The sequence below is a fragment of the Pongo pygmaeus genome, chromosome 19, assembly GCF_028885625.2.
Source record: "Pongo pygmaeus isolate AG05252 chromosome 19, NHGRI_mPonPyg2-v2.0_pri, whole genome shotgun sequence".
Classification (NCBI taxonomy): Eukaryota; Metazoa; Chordata; class Mammalia; order Primates; family Hominidae; genus Pongo; species Pongo pygmaeus.
In genome coordinates this window covers 3,360,637-3,382,346 of record NC_072392.2, presented here as the reverse complement: position 1 = coordinate 3,382,346, position 21,710 = coordinate 3,360,637, and the positions used below count along the sequence as shown (strand labels likewise).

Below are 21,710 nucleotides of genomic sequence, written 5' to 3'. Positions count from 1 at the left end.
GATGTAGACATTCCGGGAGACCTCCCCGACCCCAGGCCCAGGTTCTGCCGTGGACTCCTTCCCGGCTTGCGGGAGCGATGGATGGAGAACCTTGTATCCCTGCCCCCATCTCCCCTGCCTCAGGCTGTACGGGAGACCCGCCCCCTTCCCGCTTCTCAGTCCCTCTCCTTTAGCCTTGAGGTCCTGTGGGGCTGAGTGTGTGGTGACTCAGGTCCCTGATTGCAGACGGGGTGTACTCGGTTAGAAAGCATGCAGGGGCCGGGCATGGTGGCTCATGCCTGTAATCCCAGCACTTTGGAAGGCCGAGGTGGGCGGATCACCTGAGGTCTGGAGTTCGAGACCAGCCTGATCAACATGGTGAAACCCTGTCTCTACTAAAAATACAAAATTATCTGGGTGTGGTGGTGCCTGCTTGTAATCTCAGCTACTCAGGAGGCTGAGGCAGGAGAATCGCTTAAACCTGGGAGGCAGAGGTTGCGATGAGCTGAGATGGCACCACTGCACTCAAGCCTGGTCAACAAGAGTGAAACTCTGTCTCAAAAAAAAAAAAAAAAAAAAAGAAAAAGAAATCACGCAGGAATTTGGGCTCGGGACAGGGCTCACCCCTGGCCTGGGGGTCCCCAGGGTTGTGGGCTAGTGTAAGCCCAGAGCCCACCATCATCCTGCTTGCCTGCCCTCTTTTATTCACTCACTTGCTCATTATTCATTCCCTGGATTTAGACTTTTGAGCAGCCCTGTGCCAGGCCCTGGACCATCCATCAAATCAGCCTAAGACCAGACTTTTTCCTCTGCCAAGAGCCAAGACTTCATCGAACTTCTGGACTTAGTCTTTTGTGTCCGATACCCAGGGCACTTAATTTGCTGCTTTTGTTTCCAGGGCACTTTACAAGTTTACTTACTTACTTAATTTTTTTTTTTGAGACAGAGTCTTGCTCTATCACCCAGGCTGGAGTGCAGTGGAGCAATCTCAGCTCACTGCAACCTCCACCTTCTGAGTTCAAGTGACTCTTCTGCCTCAGCCTCCTGAGTAGCTGGGACTACAGGCACCCACCAACATGCCCAGCTTATTTTTATATTTTTAGTAAAGATGGGATTTCACCGTATTGGCCAGGCTAGTCTTGAGCTCCTGACCTCAAGTGATCCGCCTGCCTCGGCCTCCCAAAGTTCTGGGATTACAGGTGTGAGCCACCATGCCCGGCTGCACATGTACTTTAAAAACTCAACTTCATAATTGCATGAAACCCAATTTCTGTCCACCTATTAAGGCCACATAACGACTTCCTTTTTTTTTGAGATGGAGTCTCGCTTTGTTGCTCGGGCTGGAGTGCAGTGGTGTGATCTCGGCTCACTGCAGGCTCCGCCTCCTGGGTTCATGCCATTGTCCCGCCTCAGCCTCCCTCTTTTTTTTTTTTTTTTGGAGACAGAGTCTCGCTGTGTTGCCCAGGCTGGAGTGCAGTGGCGCCACCTTGGCTCACCGCAACCTCTGGCTCTGGGGTTCAGGTGATTCTCCTGTCTCAGCCTCCCAAGTAGCTGGGATTACAGCCATGCGCCACCACACCTGGCTAATTTTGTATTTTTAGTAGAGATGGGGTTTCTCCATGTTGGTCAGACTGGTCTCGAACTCCCGACCTCAGGTGATCCGTCCGCCTTGGCCTCCCAAAGTGCTGGGATTACAGGCGTGAGCCACTGCACCCGGCCGGTGACTTCCTTTTAAGAGAAAAATGTGCTGGTAAGGCAAGCTAATGTAATGCTTAGGAAATGTGGATGGCGACCCACTCCAGGAATAGGCAACTGAAACACAAGGGTGACACCCATGAGTGTGTGTGGCACAGTCTCTCCCTCCATGGTCAGTGGGAGTCCCTGACACTCTTGGGAGACTGGCCATGGGCTGGGGTGGCAGAGGGATGTGTGTGACGTGGGGTCCGTGAGAGTGCTTCCACCTGTCCATCACCCTGCTGTCTGTCACTCTGCTCCCAGCCAGGAGGAGCTCCGGGCCTGCTGGGACATTGCCTGGGAGGCGGCACGGCATTGTAAGATGCTCCACTTGGCACCTGCAGGCTGCCACTTTGGGGAATCAGGCCCACAGAGGGGCCTCCTTGTGGGCGCTCCCCTAATAACACACTGTCTTTGTGTGTCCTTCCCCTGATGGAGGCTTTGCTTCCTGGGCAGAGACTATGGCTTCATCACAGGGCTTGGTACCTGGTCCATGTTTGTTGAATGAATGATTGAGTAAATGGAGTTACCAACTTCTCTGCATCTCACAGCCTCCCTTTAAGATGGAAAAAACTGAAGACTATTTCCGAGTTACTGGAGAGATCCTGTCTGTGTTAGGAGGAGTCTACTTCTTTTTCCGAGGGGTAAGCGTTCCTTCCCACATTGTGAGTTTCCATTATCACCAAAACAAAAAGCCAAGAGGATCCCTCAGCGGTCACTCACTTTTTAATTCATCAGACACATAATGGCCCTGCTTGGGGAGCTGAGAGACGCAGAGGTGAAGATGAGAGCCCTTCAGTCAGTCACCGCGGGGCGGAAGGGTGCTCAGGGCGTCTCCACGGGCCCAAGGCAGGCAAGCTTGAAAATAGACACTGCAGCCACTCCACGGAATGGAATATTTAATTACAGGGGCAGAGTGGAGGCCTCTTAAGTGAGAGGATCATGACTGGTAGTTTTTTAATTAAACCAGTCTGTTAAAGCTCTGAGCAATGAAGGAAATCTCCATGCATACTGGAATCTTTTTTTTTTTTTTTGAGATGGAGTTTCGCTTTGTCATCTAGGCTGGAGGCTAGTGGCATGATCTTGGCTTACTGCAACCTCCGCCTCTTGGGTTCAAAAAATTCTCCTTCCTCAGCCTCCTGAGTAGCTGGGATTACAGGCTCCTGCCACCACACCCGGCTAATTTTTTTGTATTTTTAGTAGAGACGGGGTTTCACCATGTTGGCCAGGCTGGTCTCGAACTCCTGACCTCAGGTGATCCACCTGCCTCAGCCTCCCAAAGTGCTGGGATTACAAGCGTGAGCCACCACGCCAGCAAGGGATTGTTTTATTTTTAACTGGAAACTCAAACATGTGCAATCCTTGGCCATGTTTTTTTTTTTTTAATGCAGGAGTAATCTTTTCTTTGAATGTGGGACTCACTGTTTCAGATTTTACATCACCTTTCTTGCAAAAACCATATTTATATAGTCTAAGATTTCTAGTTTCAGCTTCTTTAAAGAAGAGTGAGAACTTAGATGCGTACAAAAAAGTCTGAATGTAGAATTTGAGATGATCATTGGTTTTTGTTTTTGTTTTTGTTTTTTTTGACTCTGGAAACCCTTGTAGTGTTTTAATTTTAATTTTTATAAGATGGGGTCTTGCTGTGTCACCCAGGCTGGAGTGCAGTGGCGTGATCATGGCTCACTTCAACCTCTGTCTCCTGGGCTCAAGCGATCCTCCCACCTCAGCCTCTGGAGTAGCTGGAACTACAGGAAGCCGTCACCATGCCCAGGCTCCACTGTGATTTTTTTTTTTTTTTTTTTTTTTTTTTGAGATGGAGTCTCGCTCTTTCACCCAGGCTGCAGTGCAGTGGCACGATCTCCACTCACTGCAAGCTCCACCTCCTGGGTTCACGCCATTCTCCTGCCTCAGCCTCCTGAGTAGCTGGGACTACAGGCACCCGCCACCACGCCTGGCTAATTTTTTGTATTTTTAGTAGAGACTGGGTTTCACCATGTTAGCCAGGATGGTCTCGTTTTCCTGACCTCGTGATCCGCCCACCTCGGCCTCCCAAAGTGCTGGGATTACAGGTGTGAGCCACTGCGCCCAACCCCATTATGGTTTTTTTTTTTTTCTGAGATGGAGTCTCACTCTGTCGCCCAGGGTGGAGTGCAGTGGTGTGATCTTGGCTCACTGCAACTTCTGCCTCCTGAGTTCAAGTGATTCTCCTGCCTCAGCCTCCCGAGTAGCTGGGACTACAGGTGCGTGCCACCATGCCTGGCTAATTTTTGTATTTTTAGTAGAGACGGGGTTTCACCGTGTTAGCCAGGATTGTCTCAATCTCCTGACCTCGTGATCCGCCTGCCTTGGCCTCCCAAAGTGCTGGGGTTACAGTCTTGGGCCACCGCACCCGGCCTTCTATTGTGATTTTTATCCCCCAGTCTTTTTTGGTGTAAGTTCTATCTATCCAAATTTTTTTTAAGTCACTCACCTTTATAGAATTGTTCTGTCATTGAACTTTGTCTTCACAGAGACAACTGTCTTTCTTTTCACACTACAGTAAAGGTGTACAGTAAAGTACAACACCACAGTAGCAAGTGTGGCTGGAATGGCAAAAGCAGGATTGGCCTGTGGGAGGGAACAGAAGTGTGGAGGTGTCTTGGACAGGACTCACGGCTGACAGTGGCGGCTTGTTACAAGATTTTTTATTTTAACGCTTACTTAAAATTAAGAAAAAAATATGCTCGGCATGTGAAAAATTAAGAAAAAAGTGGCTCACGCTTGTAATCCCAGCTACTTGGGAGGCTGAGGCCAGGAGTTTGAGACCAGCCTGGGCAACATAGTGAGACTCTGATCTCTTAAAAAAAAATTAAGAAAAAGCTCCAATTAGAAAGAAGAAAACAATTTGCCCAATTCAATACAGCAACTGATAACATTTTAATGATTTTCCTTCCTGTCCGTACTTCTGGGTATAGTTGTAAATCCACTGTGTAATTTTTTTTTTTTTTTTTTTTTTTTGAGATGGAGTCTCGCTGTCACCCAGGCTGGAGTGCAGTGGCACCATCTTGGCTCACTGCAACCTCTGCCTCCTGGGTTCAAGCGATTTTCTTGCCTCAGCCTCATGAGTAGCTGGGATTACAGGTGCCCGCCACCATGCCCAGCTAATTGTTTTGTATTTTTAGTGGAGACAGGGTTTCACCATGTTGGCCAGGCTGGTCTCGAACTTCTGACCTCAGGTGATCACCCGCCTTGGCCTCCCAAAGTGCTGGGATGACAGGCATGAGCCACTGCGCCTGGCTTCTACTGTGTATTTTTTTTTTTTTTATGAGACGGAGTCTTGCTCTGTCACCCAGGCTGGAGTGCAGTGGCACGATCTTGGCTCACTGCAACCTCTGCCTCCTGGGTTCAAGCCATTCCCCTGCCTCAGCCTTCCAAGTAGCTGGGACTACAGGCATGTGCCACCACGCCCAGCTAATTTTTTGTATTTTTAGTAGAGAAGGGGTTTCACTGTGTTAGCCAGGACGGTCTTGATCTCCTGACCTCATGATCCGCCCGCCTCAGCCTCCCAAAGTGCTGGGATTACAGGTGTGAGCCACCGCGCCCAGCCCCACTGTGTATTTTTAACCATCTCTACTGGCTGGGCCACCTAGTGTCACCCCACTGGCCTGACCCATGCCGTTCTGCTCTTTTCACAATCTGTGCTTTCACACATCCAGCCACCCCAGCATGGTGCCATTTAGGAAGCATCTGAGCGCTCACCATTTAGCCACATCGAGCATTGCCTGGGATTTTACTCTCTCTGTTTACCTGCAGATCCAGTATTTCCTGCAGAGGCGGCCATCGATGAAGACCCTGTTTGTGGACAGCTACAGTGAGATGCTTTTGTAAGTGACACTTTGACTCATTCCCAGTCCAGTCCCCAGGTGACCGCAATGAGTTCTCACTTGAGCTCTCACTCACGCCGGGCCTGGCACATAGTGGGACCTCAGTGAACATGCTGAGGGAATGACAGAAGGCACTGAATACATACTCGGGGGATGAATGAATACTGAGGGCCCGCTCTGTGCCAGGTATGTGCCAGGGGCCAGGGATCGAGAAACTGTGCCGGGACTTATAGTCCAAGTGAGACGGACCCTTGTTCACCTTCCAACTCACTGTCCATCCATCTGCCGTTCGCGGGGTTGGCCCTGGAATACTGGATGAAACAGACATGGCGCCCGCCTTTGGGGAGTTTCCTATCTTTAACGGGGGGTTCTGAAACCTTGGCACTGTTGATATTTTGGACTGGATAGTGCTTAGTTGTGGTGGTGGTGAGGGGGGCTGCCCTGTGCATTGTAGAATATTTAGCAGCATCACTGGCCTCTACTCACAGATGCCTGGAGCTCTTCCTCATCCCCCAGTCTTGACAATCAAGAGCATTTCCAGATATGGCTAAAGGCCCCTCACTTGTTTTGGGGGGTGGTGCCAGAATCACTCCTGGTTGAGAACCACTGCTTTAGGAGGAAGCAGATGAGTGAAGGCACAGTTATAGAACAGTTTGGATGGCCAGACGCGGTGGCTCACGTCTGTAATCCCAGCACTTTGGGAGGCTGAGGCGGGCGGATCACTTGAGGTCAGGAGTTCAAGACCAGACTGGCCAACATGGTGAAACCCCGTCTCTACTAAAAATACAAAAATTAGCCAGGCATGGTGGCACGCACCTGTAATCCCAGCTACTCGGGAGGCTGAGGTGGAAGAATTGTTTGAACCCGGGAGACAGAGGTTGTAGTGTAAATAAATAGAATAGTGTGGTTGTGCTTGCAGCTAGCTTGTCCGTAGGACTCACAAACCGCATCCTTTCACCCAATTTTTTTTTTTTTTGGGACAAGTAAAACTAGAATCAGCTTTATTTTACATGATTGTGAAAGGTACACTTTTTTTATTTTAATTTTTTTTTAAAGAATTTAGATTTCGGGGTACATGTGCAGGTTTGTTAGGTGGGTATATTGTACGATACTGAGGTCTGGGGGTCTAATGATCTGGTCATCCAAGTAGTGAACATAGTACCTGATAGGTAGTTTTTCAACCGTTGTCCCCCTCCTAGCTGCCCCACTTTTGGAATCCTAAGCGTTTATTGTTCCCGTCTTTGTGTCTGTGGGTACCCAGTGTTTCGCTCCACTTACAAGTGAGAACATGTGGGATTTGGTTTTCTGTTTCTGTGTTAATTTGCTTAGGATAATGGCCTCCAACTGCATCCATGTTGCTGCAAAGGACATGATTTCATTCTTTTTTATGGCTGCATAGTATTCCATGGTATATACGTACCACATTTTGATTATCCAGTCTACCATTGATGGGCACCTGGATTGATTCCATGCTTTGCTATTGTGAATGGTGCTTTGATAAACATAGGAGTGCAGGCACCTTTTTGGGTTCTTTTCCTCTGTTTTCCCCCTAATCTTGAGATACCTATACTTTAGCCCCAAAAGGCAAACTCAAGAGGCAAGATCTGTAGGTTTAGCACACACTGATTTACCTGCCTAAGAGAAGCAGTGTTCTACATAGCATTGCGATTCTCCTGCCTCAGCGTCCCCAGTAGCTGGGATTAGAGGGGTGCACCTTGCCCAGCTAATTTTTGTATTTTTGGTAGAGATGCGATTTCACTGTGTTGGCCAGGCTGGTCTTGAACTCCTGACCTCAAGTGATCTGCCTCCCAAAGTGCTGGGATTACAGGTGTGAGCCACCACACCTGGCCACTATATATCCTTTTATGTACTTATTTATTTATTTGAGATGGAGTCTCGCTCTGTCTCCCAGGCTGGAGTGCAATGGCTCAGTCTCGGCTCACTACAACCTCCGCCTCCCAGGTTCAAGTGATTCTCCTGCCTCAGCCTCCTGAGTAGCTGGGATTACAGGCGTGCACCACCATGCCTGGCTAATTTTTTTTTGTATTTTTAGTAGAGGTGGGGCTTCACTATGTTGGTCAGGCTGGCCTCGAACTCCTGACCTTGTGCTCCGCATGCCTCGGCCTCCCAAAGAGCTGGGATTAAAGGCGTGAGCTACTGCGCCTGGCCTTTATGTACTATATTTATATCTGTGCTTTATACATAAAAAGAGTGAGATTTTGTATAGCTCCTTACCAAGCCAATTTCTGCTCCTTGGGGACGATGCTGCTTCCACAGAGAACGCCTGGGCTGAAGGAGTCAGGACAGCCCAACCCTAGCTCCTATCGCGGCCTGCAGTCTGGGCCTCTGAGCAGCCTGTGGCCTTTTGCTCTGGGGGTGCCAGGCCTCCCGGGTTCCCGTAGATGGAGCTTTCTTCCCCTCCACCCTCAGCTTTCTGCAGTCACTGTTCATGCTGGCCACCGTGGTGCTGTACTTCAGCCACCTCAAGGAGTACGTGGCTTCTATGGTGTTCTCCCTGGCCTTGGGCTGGACCAATATGCTCTACTACACCCGCGGTTTCCAGCAGATGGGCATCTATGCCGTCATGATAGAGAAGGTGGGTACCCTGGGCCCCAGTGGGTCTCCTCAGAGCCCGCTTACCTCATGGGCATGTGAGATGCTGTCCCAGGAACTCCGCCCATCCTCTCTGTCTTGCCTGGGAAAGGGCTGGTTTAGCCCCCAGCCCATTTTCCAAGAATCAAGCGATCTGGCCGTGACCCAGGTGTGTGTAGGGGGTTTCCCTGAAACCTGACCTCTCTGCACACCAGGCCTCCATCTCCTGCCAGAACAAAGGCTATGGGGGAAGGGTGGGTGACTCCCTCATGATCCCTGAGCTGAGAACCAGCAAAGCAAACCGTCTTGCGCGTTCTCAAGATGCATCCCCAGGCCGATGCGGCCCAGCCCTTCCCTCAGCTCCTCCTGTGCCTGGCCTCAGCTCTAATGAGCCTGCTGTCTCCTGCAGATGATCCTGAGAGACCTGTGCCGTTTCATGTTTGTCTACGTCGTCTTCTTGTTCGGATTTTCCACAGGTAATGAGCTTGGTCAGCGCTGGGGGAGGGCAGGGGTCCTGCTTGGCTGAGCCTTCTGAGGACTATTCCAGGAGCTGAATGAGAAGGCACTGGGAAGGCAGGTGCATGTCTGCAGGTGACTGAGAGGGTGGACAGAGGACACACTGAAATGAGCCCCAGCACTTGGCCACGTGTTATATAAAATGCTTTAAGAATTTTCCAGGCTGGAAGTACTGTGGCTGTCTCATAGCATTTTGGCTCAGTTGTTTTTTTAACTTTTTTTTTTTTTTTTTTTGAGACGGAGTCTCGCTCTGTCGCCAAGGCTGGAGTGCAGTGGCGTGACCTCGGCTCACTGCAACCTCTGCCTCCTGGGTTCAAGCAATTCTCCTACCTTAGCCTCCCGAGTAGCTGGGACTACAGGTGCACACCGCCATGCCCGGCTAATTTTTTGTATTTTAGTAGAGATGGGGTTTCACCATGTTGCCCAGGCTGGTTGCAAACTCCTGACCTTGTGATCCATCCGCCTCGGCCTCCCAAAGTGCTGGGATTACAGGTGTGAGCCACCGTGACCGGCCCTTCAACTTTTAATTTTGATGTTATTTCAGACTTCCAGAAAAGTTGCGAGAATAGAACCAATAACTTCTCTACACTCTTGAACCAGATTCCCCCCAAATTACCACATTTTATGTTATCACTTTCTCTACCCCATACACATGCGCGCGCACAAACATGAACACATGTGCCACGTGTGAAAAAGACTGAAAGTCAGTTGCAGATATCATGCCCTTTACAGGTTGCAGATATCATGGTAAAATAAAGATCAGCCCTTTACCATGAAATACTTGAGTGTGTATTTCTATATGAAAGAAGTTATTTTACATAAACACAGTTCAGTGATCACGATCAGGAAGGTAACATTGACCCACACTATTAGCTAACCCATAGCCCTTATTTGCATTTCACCAATTGTCCTAATAATGTCTTTCTCAGAAAATGAGATTCCCAGATCATGCATTACCTTCCATTGTCATGCTGCTTTGGTCTCCTTTAATAATTAATTTATTATTATTATTATTTAAGACGGTGTCTCACTCTGTCCCTGAGGCTGGAGGGCAGTGGCACTGTGTTGGCTCACTGCAACCTCCGTCTCCCGGGTTCAAGCAATTTTCCTGCCTCAGCCTCCCAAGTAGCTGGGATTACAGGCGCACGCTACCATGCCCGGCTAGTTTTTATATATATATATATATATATATATATATATATATATATATGTATGTATTGTTGATACAGAGTCTAGCTCTCTCGCCCAGGCTGGAGTGCAGTGGCATGATCTCGACTCACTGCAGGCTCCGCCTCCCGGGTTCACGCCATTCTCCTGCCTCAGCCTCCCGAGTAGCTGGGACTACAGGTGTCTGCCACCATGCCCGGCTAATTTTTTGTATTTTTAGTAGAGATGGGGTTTTACCGTGTTAGCCAGGATGGTCTCGATCTCCTGACCTCGTGATCCATCCGCCTCGGCCTTCCAAAGTGCTGAGATTACAGGTGTGAACCACTGCGCCGGCTAGTTTTTATGTTTTTAATAGAGATGGGGTTTTGCCATATTGGCCAAGCTGGTCTCAAACTCCTGATCTGAGGTGATCCACCCACCTCGGCCTCCCAAAGTGCTGGGATTATAGGCATGAGCCACTGCACCCGGCCATTAATTACTTTTTGAGACAGAATCTCATGCTGTTGCCCAGGCTGCAGTGCAGTGGCACCATCTCAGCTCACTACAACCTCCACTTCCAGGGTTCAAGTGATTCTTGTGCCTCAGCCTTCCGAGTAGCTGGGATTACAGGTGCCCACCACCACACTAGGCTTTTTTTTTTTTTTTGTATTTTTAGTAGAGACGGGGTTTTGTCATGTTGGTCTTGAGCTCCTGACCTCAAGTGATCTGCCCGCCTCGGCTCCCAAAGTGCTAGGATGACAGGTGTGAGCCACTGCGCCTGACCTTAGTCTCCTTTAATCCAGGGCAGTTCCTGCATCATTCCTTGTCATTTGCGACCTCAGAATTTGTAATGAGTAGAGGCCAGTGGTTTTGACAATGTTTCTCAATTTGGGTGTGTCTGATGTTTCCTCACGATTATAGCCAGGTATGCATTTTTGGCCAGAATATCAAGAAGCGATGTGTGTCCTCTGCTGTGTGTTTTATCAGGAGTCACATGATATCTGTCTGACTTCTGGGGACGTTAGCTTTGATGACTTGGTTTTGGTGGATCTGCCAGACTTTTCCACTATAAAGCTACTATATTTACCTTTGTAATGGATACTTTTCAAGGAGATGCTTTGAAACTATGTGACTAGCCTGTTTCTCATCAGACTTTCACCCAGGAGTTTTAGCATCCGTTGATGAGTCTTACCTGAATCACTTCAACCTATGATGGTGGCCAAATGATGATTTTTTTTTTTTCTTGAGAAGGAGTCTCTGTCTGTCACCCAGGCTGGCATGCAGTGGTGCCATCTCTGCTCACTGCAACCTCCGCCTCCCTGGTTCAAGCAATTCTCCTGCCTCAGCCTCCCGGGTAGCTGGGATCACAGCTGCCCATCACCACGCCCGACTAATTTTTATATTTTTAGTACAGATGGGGTTTCACCATGTTGCTCAGGCTGGTCTCGACCTCCTGACCTCAGGTAATCCACCTGCCTTGGCCTCCTGAAGTGCTGGGATTATAGGCGTGAGCCACCGCGCCCGGAGAAGATGATCTTCTAACTCCATCATTGCTTCTACATTTATTACCTGGCATTCTATTGTAGAGAAGAGCTAACCATTCCCCATTTCTATGTATTTATTTGTATCAGAATGGTCTCATGGAGTCTTTTGTTTTCATGGATTCTCACTTTGTTAAATGGGTTATAATCCTTACTATCCTCTTTTATTTTAATACTCAAATTGTTTGAGATTAGTCACTGGAGTCTCTTCCAGCAGGCTCCTGTGCTCTTTTGACATGTCCACATCTTTTTTTTTTTTTTTTTTTTTTGAGATAGAGTCTCGCTCTGTCGCCCAGGCTGGAGTGCAGTGGTGCGATCTGCAACCTCTGCCTCCCAGGTTCACACCATTCTCCTGCCTCAGCCTCCCAAGTAGCTGGGACTACAGGCACCCGCCACCACGCCCAGCTAATTTTTTGTAGTTTTAGTAGAGACAGGGTTTCACTGTGTTAGCCAGGATGGTCTTGATCTCCTGACCTTGTGATCCGCCCGCCTCAGCCTCCCAAAGTGCTGGGATGACAGGTGTGAGCCACCGCACCCGGCCCAACCCGGGTATTTTTAGTACAGATGGGGTTTCACCATGTTGGCCAGGCTGGTCTCAAACTCCTGACCTCAGGTGATCCACCTGCCTCAGCCTACCAAAGTGCTGGGATTACAGGCGTGAGCTACAGCGCCTGGCCCAACCTGGGTATTTTTAGTAGAGATGGGGTTTCACCATGTTGGCCAGGCTGGTCTCAAACTCCTGACCTCAGGTGATCCACCTGCCTGCGCCTCCCAAAGTGCTGGGATTACAGGCTTGAGCCACCGCACCCAGCCTCCACATTGTTTTTTGAGCACTGGACTCTGCTTTGATGCTCATCCAAGTCCCACAGTTACATGGTTTACGTGGTGCACCCTCCCTGTCCCCACCCTGCTGTTTGCGTTGGAATCTCTGGCTGAGAGGGATGGGCACCTGTGACTAGGAGAGACCTAATAGGTGTGGGCTCTGGCACCTGGGTCTGAAGGCCCTGCATTTCAGTAGGTACAGGAAGGGACTAGGCTGGGGGGTTAGTGGATACTGATAGGTAGCAACCGCGATGCACAGCTGCTGCAGAGGCTCTCAGGCTCTGGGCCACACTTCCCATAGAAGAAGGCAGCATGTGGGGAGAGGTCATGCTGCTCTGAGCTGCTCAGTGCTCATGGAGCAAAATGGACCTCTGAGGGATGCAGGCCAACAGGGTGTGATGGACAAAGCAAGTGTGGAGCCAGAGCTGACATGTACGGTTAAGCAGGTTGTGCACTGCACAAAGGTGGCTGTATTCACATTGCACGTAGAGATTTATATATTTATTTGTTTTTCTAGCAGATGATGATAAAGTTCTTAAAAATATACTATGAAAATTTTTTTGATAGTTTTAAAGAAGGGATGCTTTAAAAATAACTTCTCACAAAGTTATTTGAGACTGACTGAGCAGGAGGGTGTATGTCAGGGGACTTGGGATATTGGCTTCTATCCAGTGGCACCCCGCCCTCCCCGTGCCCTGTAGCGGTGGTGACGCTGATTGAAGACGGGAAGAACGACTCCCTGCCGTCTGAGTCCACGTCACACAGGTGGCGGGGGCCTGGCTGCAGGCCACCCGATAGCTCCTACAACAGCCTGTACTCCACCTGCCTGGAGCTGTTCAAGTTCACCATCGGCATGGGTGACCTGGAGTTCACTGAGAACTATGACTTCAAGGCTGTCTTCATCATTCTGCTGCTGTCCTATGTAATTCTCACCTACATCCTCCTGCTCAACATGCTCATCGCCCTCATGGGTGAGACTGTCAACAAGATCGCACAGGAGAGCAAGAACATCTGGAAGCTGCAGGTGTGTGGGTGGAGTTAGGGGGTGGTGAGCAGCCAGGAGGGTGTGGGCCGCTCTGTCTGCTGTCTTACACAGCCGGCTGCAGGCGGGTGGGTGGGTGGGGGCGGTGTGTGGCCAGGAGGGTATGGGCCTCTCTACCCGCTGCCTTACCCAGCTGGGCACATGAGCCCTGCAGGATTTGAGAAGGGAGCAGAAAGCCCGGCCAGGCCCAGGGATCCAGCCTCAGCACCTCCCTCAGTGGATTTCCAGTAAGTTCCCCTGCCCAGCACCTGCTCAGGGGCAGATGAGCTCAGCTGGTGTTTATAGACACCGTGCTCGGCTGTGGTCTGGATGGTCCTGGAGGGAAGAAGGGGGAGGGCTCAGCCCCACAGGGTGTCCTCCTCAGAGGAGCCTGGTATAAGGTGGGCACTAGAGGCCGGACTCAGGGGAGCAGCTACCATGAGGCAGGGCCCTGACAGCTACATTTCTGAGCCCTGTGGGCCACATCTGCATCCCCAGCTACTAATAGTAAGTTTCGTTCTTATGAAGGAGCACTTTCTCTGTGATAGGGACTGTACTGTGTCTGTCTTATCTGATCTAATTTAATCCTCACAACAGTCCTGTGAAGTGGATTCTATTATTGTTCTTTTTTTTTTTTTTTTTTTTTTTTTTTCTGAGATGAAGTTTCACTCTTGTTGCCCAGGCTGGAGTGCATTGGCGTGATCTTGGCTCACTGCAACCTCTGCCTCCCGGGTTCAAGCGATTCTCCTGCCTCAGCCTCCCTAGTAGCTGGAATTGCAGGCGCCCACCACCACGCCCAGCTAATTTTTGTATTTTTAGTAGAGATGGAGTTTCACCATGTTGGCCAGGCTGGTTTTGAACTCCTGACCTCAGGTGATCCACCTGCCTTGGCCTCCCAAAGTGCTGGGATTACAGGGGTGAGCCACCGCGCCTGGCTATACTGTTCCATTTTTGAATGAAGGCACTGAGGTGTAGCGAAGTATCTGTGCTCAAGGTCACATGGCTAGTAAGTGGCAGAGCCAGGACCTGGCCCAGGCAGTCTCACTCGTGGTCCTGCTCTCAGCCCCTACCCTATGTTGCCCCTTGTGAGCTCCTCAGGGCAGGGTCTGGGACACTCCGTATCACTCCTGGGGCTGCCCTACCCAGGCCCGGCAGGCACCAGTGGCACCTGGACAGGTCTGGGCTGGCCGGGCTGTGCCCCTTGCATAGAGTGTACCCCTGCCAGGTTACAGAAACAAAGCTAGCGTGGAGGGCACTGGACAACCACCCCGGAGGCATCTGGGCCTGGGAGAGCCCCTGGGGAGATGGATACTGGCAGCCAGGGTGGCCCTGGGATGCACCCTCTGCCCCTCAGCTCCTCTGCCCTTGGTGTCTTCCTGCAGAGGGCCATCACCATCCTGGACACGGAGAAGAGCTTCCTTAAGTGCATGAGGAAGGCCTTCCGCTCAGGCAAGCTGCTGCAGGTGGGATACACACCTGATGGCAAGGACGACTACAGGTGGTGCTTCAGGTAACGCCCACGCTCCACCTGAATCAGAGCCTGGGAGCTTCGGGGCTCCCCTGTGGACACAGAGCCTGCCTCAGGGCCTCCATCAGGGGCTGGTCATGAGCACAGGGGGCTCTCCCAATGCCAGCTGTAGGAATTGGGGCCGTCCTGAGCTCAGCTGTGGGCACGCAGAGTGGACCATCTTAGATCTCAGCTGGTGGGGCCCAGACACTAAATTCTGGAAAATTCGAGGTGTCCGGAAGGGGTCGTCTAGTGAGCAGGGTCAGAGACTGGCATCCAATATGTAAAGTCCCTGGGCCTCACAGTACGGTCAGAGATCACATCTTTGGGGATGGTGTCCGAAAATCAAGTCCTCTCTGCCCTCCCCGACCCACCACGTCTCCATCCTGATGGGTGGGTTTCTTGGGCTTGGCCTGTGGGCAGAGCCCTCGGCCTGGGAAGCTGGGCACAGCTCTCAGGCTCTCCCGACCCCTTACCCCGCAGGGTGGACGAGGTGAACTGGACCACCTGGAACACCAACGTGGGCATCATCAATGAAGACCCGGGCAACTGTGAGGGCGTCAAGCGTACCCTGAGCTTCTCCCTGCGGTCAAGCAGAGGTGAGGCGCGAGGGGCCGGTGCTTGGCACCTCCTTGGCTGGTGGCCTGGTGTTGGGCAGGGGGAGCTTTGCAGGTTCCCCACGCCTTGCCGGGCTCCTCATCCCCCCAGGACACGGGCGCTGTGGCAGCTCCTGACGTCAGCCATGAGCACATAGTCACGGGCTGACTTGAGCGCCTCACTCATGCTGTCACGGCTGACGGCTGACGGCTCACTGGGCCCGTGCAAGCGGCTGTGCCAGCACCTCCAGCCCAGGCACCTGTCCTCAGCGCCCCAGGGGACGCAGCCCAGCCCCGCCCTATCTCCTTGTATGGGCTGCCCTGCCTCCTCAGCCCTGCTTCTCACTCTGCACGTGTGCATGTGACGTCATAGCTCTGTGAGGCTGGGCGGACACAAACAGGCAGACGGGAACACTTGTCGCTCATGGACACATCTGGGCTGGTGAAGAGGGGAGGGTGAGAAGAGGAAAGGGGATGCCTTGAGCAGAAAAACCCCAAGGAGGCCGGGCACAGTGGCTCACACCTGTCATCCCAGCACTTTGGGAGGCTGAGACGGGCGGATCGCCTGAGGCCAGGAGTTTGAGACCAGCTTGGCCAACATGGTGAAACTCCATCTCTACTAAAAAAAATACAAAAATTAGCCAGGCATGGTGGCAGGCACCTGTAATCCCAGCAACTCAGGAGGCTGAAGCAGGAGAATCGGTTGAACCTGGGAGGCGGAGGTTGCAGTGAGCCGAGATCGCACCACTGCACTCCAGCCTGGGCGACAGAACGAGACTCTCTCAAAAAAAAGAACAAATAGAAAAACCCTGAGGAAGATTACTACCAGAAAGAAAGCTGTTTAACAGTTACTGGTAAACATTTAATAGAAAACATTAAATAAATGTCTAATTGAGGACATTTACCTAAAAATGAAGCAGGCATAGTTTATAGTGGACAAATTTTGAGATATAATTACAACCCTGAACACTTTGTTTTTGAATTACTTTGTATTTAATTATAAAAAATTGTGGTAAAATATCTATCTCCTAAAACTTGCCATTTAAATCCTTTTTAAGTGTACAGTTTAGTGTCATTAAGTACATTTACATTATTATACAACTCTCACCACTATCTATTTCCAGAACTTTTTTTTTTTTTTGATATGGAGTCTCACTCTGTTGCCTAGGCTGGAGTGCAGTGGCGTGATCTGGGCTCACTGCAACCTCCGCCTCCCGGGTTCAAGCAATTCTCCTGCCTCAGTCTCCCGAGTAGCTGGGATTACAGGTGTGTGCCACCACGCCCGGCTAATTTTTGTATTTTTATAGTAGAAACAGGTTTTCACCATGTTGGCCAGGCTGGTCTCCTGACCTCAGGTCATCCCAAAGTGCTGGGATGACAGGCGTGAGCCACCGTGCCGGGCCTTTTTCCAGAACATTTTAATCATCCCAAACAGAAACTCTGTGCCCTTACAATAATTCTATGTCCCCTGGCCCCAACCTCTTGGCCCCTATTCTGTTTTCTATCTTTATGAAAGTGGGACAGAGACGTTAAAGGTTGAGTAGTACTGGGGGCCTCAGAGGCCCAGAGACCTTCTTAACACCCTTTAAATACTCTAAGCCACTCTCTGATCACCCTCACGCGGTCACACCATGAACTAGCACAGCTCAGCTCTTAGCAAGGACTTGTGGGGAACTCATCTGTCCCAAAGATGTCTGGGCTTCCACCCCCATAAATCCTTCCTCCTCTTCTCATGTGCTCTGATCCACAGATTCTAGCTGCTTCCGCTGCCCAGCTCTTGATTTCTTTTTCTTTAACTCAAAGGCAATCCCATGCTCTTCTTAGACTGCAGCTCACCGCGTTGTAGTTGGGGAAATTGTCCTTAGGCAGAAAGTTAGGGAGACCACAGGGCTCCCCTTGTGAATTTCACTTCTCTTGGGAATTGCAGTTTTTATTTATTTTATTATTTTATTTTTGAGATGGAGTCTTGCTCTGTTGCCCAGGCTGGAGTGCAGTGGCATGATCTTGGTTCACTGCAACCTCCGCCTTCTGGGTTCAAGTGATCCTCCCACCTCAGCCTCCCAAGTACCTGGGACTGCAGGCACCTGCCACTACACTCGGCTCATTTTTTTTTTTTTTATTATACTTTAAGTTCTAGGGTACATGTGCACAACGTGCAGGTTTGTTACATATGTATACATGTGCCATGTTGTTGTGCTGCACCCATTAACTCGTCATTTACATTAGGTATATCTCCTAATGCTATCCCTCCCCGCTACCCCCACCCCACAACAGGCCCCCGTGTGTGATGTCCCCCTTCCTGGGTCCGAGTGTTCTCATTGTTCAATTCCCACCTATGAGTGAGAACATGCGGTGTTTGGTTTTTTGTCCTTGCGATAGTTTGCTGAGAATGACGGTTTCCAGCTTCATCCATGTCCCTACAAAGGACATGAACTCATCATTTTTTATGGCTGCATAGTATTCCATGGTGTATATGTGTACACCCGGCTAATTTTTATATTTTTAGTAGAGACAGGGTTTCACCATGTTGGCCAGGCTGGTCTTGAATTCCTGATCTCAGGTGATCTGCCCACCTTGGTCTCCCAAAGTGTTGGGATGACAGGTGTGAGCCACCATGCCTGGCCTTTTTTTAATGTTTAATTTTAAAAAATCTTTAGCTGCTAAGTTGGTGTTATTTGAGGGACTGCCATTTTTCACTGCCTGATGTCCTATCTTTGAAAAACATTTGCTGCATGTATGTTGCCTAGTTTTGTGATCGTTGACAGCAGGATGGCTAGCCCAGTACTAGATACTCCATTATAGCTGGAAGCGAAAATCTATTTTATCAAAGGCTCATTTTTAGAAAACTGCTCGAGGGCTCCATCAGTTTTTCCACAGGCCTCCTGCGATCGTGTGATTTTCCTGTGAGTTTAGTTAGAAGCAATCCCTGCCTCACGTAATAATGCTTATTGATGATCTCTTTGTCAATTGTTAACTGGTCTAACTTTGCCAGAGAGCTACTGAAAGATAGCTTTGCGTGTGACTTGAGTTTTTCAACATCACTCTTGTTGATTTAGTGACATCCTACATCTTTGACAAGATTTGCTGTTTCACTTGGCAGTTGATTTGTATTATGTTTACATGACACTGTGGGCGGTTTACAACACTGAACATTCACTGTGATATTTATAAAGACATCGACCCAGTGGCAGGGATATACACACCCATGTTAACTGGGGCAGGGATGGGGGATGGTTGGAGGTTGCCTGATTGCACCTTTATAATTTTTTTCTTTTTTTTTTTTTGAGACGAAGTCTTGTTCAGTCGCCCAGGTTGTCGCCCAGTGGGCCTGGACCCCAAATCCTGCCTCTTTGGCTGGTGCTCATCACCCAGAGCTGCCCTGGTGTTGAGCCACTCACGGGACAGGCCTCAGCATTGCTCTGTGGAGACCTCCTGTCCCTCCCGCTTGGGCAGGGAGGAGATGGAGGCTGAGAGGGGCAGGCGATGGGCTCTCCTGAGGCTGCAAGCAAGTCAGGGTGGGATGGAGGAAGAGAATTTAAGGAACAGCGAGAGTGCATGAGGCTCTTTGAGCAGTTGAGGGAGGAGGACGTTGCACTGATCCAGGTGCCTCAGGAAGCACTCGCATGCCTGGGCCTCCTTTTTTCTTTCTTTCCTTCCTTCCTTCCTTCCTTCTTTCCTTCCTTCTTTCCTTCCTTCCGTCCTTCCTTCCTTCCTTCCTTCTTTCCTTCCTTCTTTCTCTTTCTTTCTTTTCCTTCCTTCCTTCCTTCTCTCCTTCCTTCCTTCCTTCTCTCCTTCCTTCCTTCCTTCCTTCCTCCTTTCTTTCTTTCTTTCTTTCTCTCTCTCTTTCTTTCTTTCTCTCTTTCTCTCTTTCTTTCCTTTTTTTTTTTTGACGGAGTTTTGCTCTTTTCGCCCAGGCTGGAGTGCAGTGGCGCAATCTCAGCTCACTGCAGCCTGTGCCTCCCAGGTTCAAGTGATTCTTCTGCCTCAGCCTCTCAAGTACTGGGATTACAGGCATGTGCCACTATGCCCGGCCATTTTTTTTTTTTTTTGTATTTTTAGTAGAGATGGGGTTTCACCATGTTGGCCAGGCTGGTCTTGAACTCCTGACCTCAGGTGATCCACCTGCCTCGGCCTCCCAAAGTGCTGGGATTACAGGCGTCAGCCACCGCATCCGGCCTGGACCTCCTTTTATCTGGAGACTTGGGAGGTCAAGAAGTGAATGTTTTTCTGCATCCAAGGTAGTAATAGTGTTTTACCCTTCAGTTTCAGGCAGACACTGGAAGAACTTTGCCCTGGTCCCCCTTTTAAGAGAGGCAAGTGCTCGAGATAGGCAGTCTGCTCAGCCTGAGGAAGTTCATCTGCGACAGTTTTCAGGGTCTCTGAAGCCAGAAGACGCTGAGGTCTTCAAGAGTCCTGCCGCTTCCGGGGAGAAGTGAGGACCTCACGCAGACAGCACTGTCAACACTGGGCCTTAGGAGACCCCGCTGCCATGGGGGGCTGCCGAGGGAACACCAGTGCTCTGTCAGCAGCCTGGCCTGGTCCGTGCCTGCCCAGCATGTTCCCAAATCTGCGCTGGACAAGCTGTGGGAGGCGTTCTTGGAAGCATGGGGAGTGATGTACATCCAACCGTCACTGTCCCCAAGTGAATCTCCTAACAGACTTTCAAGTTTTAACTCACTTTACTAAACAGTGTGGATGGTCAGTCTCTACTGGGACATGTTAGGCCCTTGTTTTCTTTGATTTTATTCTTTTTTTTTTTTTGAGACAGACTTTTACTCTTCTCACCCAGGCTGGAGTGCAGTGGTGCAATCTTGGCTCCCTGCAACCTCTGCCTCCTGGATTCCAGCAATTCTCCTGCCTCAGCTTCCCGAGTAGCTGGGATTACAGGGACGCGCCACCATGCCTGGCTAATTTTTTGTATTTTTTTAGTAGAGTCGGGGTTTCGCCATGTTGGCCAGGCTGGTCTCGAACTCCTGACCTCAGGTGATCCACCCGCCTCGGCCTCCCAAAGTGCTGGGATTACAAGTGTGAGCCACCATGCCTGGCTGTTTTCTTTGATTTTATTCTTTTTTTTTTTTTTTTTTTTTTTTTTTTTTTTTTTTTTGGTGAGACAGAATTCACTCTTGTTGCCCAGGCTGGAGTGCAGTGGTTGTGATCTTGGCTCACTGCAACCTCTGCCTCCCGGGTTCAAGCGATTCTCCTGCCTCAGCCTCCCAAGTAGCTGGGATTATAGGTGAGCACTACCATGCCTGGCTAATTTTTGTATTTTTAATAGAGACGGGGTTTCACCATGTTGGCCAGGCTGGTCTCAAACTCCTGACCTCAGGTGATCTGCCCGCCTTGGCCTCCCAAAGTGCTGGGATTACAAGTGTGAGCTGCTGCGCCCAGCCTTCTTTGATTTTATATTACTAGGAGCAAAAGTCAATGAAGCCCAGGAAAACACCTTTGGGAACAAACCCTTCCTTTGATGGAAAATGCAGAGGCTCTTCCTCTCCGTGTTGTGCTTGCTCCTCTTACCTGCCCGGGTGGTTTGGGGGTGTTGGTGTTTCCTCCCTGGAGAAGGTGGGGGAGGCCGTCCCACTCCCAGCTCTGGCAGAATCAAACTGTTGCAGGAGTGCCTTCTTCATCCTTCCTTACGATCAATCACAGTCTCCAGAATATCAGCTTGATTGCTGTGCAGCTTAAAACTACAGAACCACATCCCAAAGGTACCCAGTAAGAATGTTTGAAAGATCTTCCATTTGTAGGGACCCCAGTCCTGCTTCCCGCAGTGGCACATGCTTCCACTCCATCCGTACTGGCATCCTCAAATAAATAGATATGTATACATATATATCGAGTCAAGTGTAAAGTTTGTGCCAGGAAATGGGCTGGCATAGCTAATTGGCACTATGTAGGCTGCTTGTGGATGCGTGTGTGTACACGAGTGAAGTGTGTACCACTGCACTCCAGCCTGGGCAACGAGTGAAACTGTGTGTGTGTGGGTGGGTGTGTGCATGCATGCATGTTTGTATGCGTGTGTGTGTATGTGTGTGTGTGCACTCCTATGGTTGCATTCCTGCTATAATGCAGAAATGAATAGCCGCAACAGAGACCAAATAGTTTGCAAAGCCTAAAATATAAAAAGCTTACCTAAAATATAAAAAACATACTATCTGGCCCTTTACAGAAGAGTTTGCTGACTCTTCCATTGTAGAATAGAGCTTAAGAAACAGATACTCTGAAAGAGAGATCTGTTCCAGACATGGGCAGGTTGTGTTAGTATCTGCGGAGTGTAGAATGAGTTGTTTAGTTGTGGAATTATTGGATGTCGGTTCATGAAAGGACGAACTTTGGCTGAGGCTGGGGCTTGGGCCCTACCAGGCGAGGTGTTTTGGGAGAAAATACTGG

The 21,710-nt window shown here is 50.0% G+C and overlaps 1 protein-coding gene across 2 annotated transcripts in view; it reads left to right on the top strand.

Annotated features, from left to right (window-relative positions):
• The window catches only part of TRPV1 (transient receptor potential cation channel subfamily V member 1), a 45,857-nt gene extending 24,704 nt beyond the window's left edge, over positions 1-21,153 (top strand). Inside the window, exons 9-16 of one of the 2 annotated variants that reach the window (XM_063655745.1) lie at positions 2,265-2,357; positions 5,509-5,579; positions 8,010-8,175; positions 8,581-8,647; positions 12,898-13,220; positions 14,600-14,727; positions 15,208-15,323; positions 19,584-21,153. In XM_063655745.1, the coding sequence (XP_063511815.1) occupies positions 2,265-2,357; positions 5,509-5,579; positions 8,010-8,175; positions 8,581-8,647; positions 12,898-13,220; positions 14,600-14,727; positions 15,208-15,323; positions 19,584-19,756 (1,137 nt within the window). In that variant the 3' untranslated portion in view covers positions 19,757-21,153. The remainder of the gene's footprint in view (positions 1-2,264; positions 2,358-5,508; positions 5,580-8,009; positions 8,176-8,580; positions 8,648-12,897; positions 13,221-14,599; positions 14,728-15,207; positions 15,324-19,583) is intronic. The other variant, XM_063655746.1, reaches the window with a different exon arrangement.
• Positions 21,154-21,710: the final 557 nt, after the last annotated feature.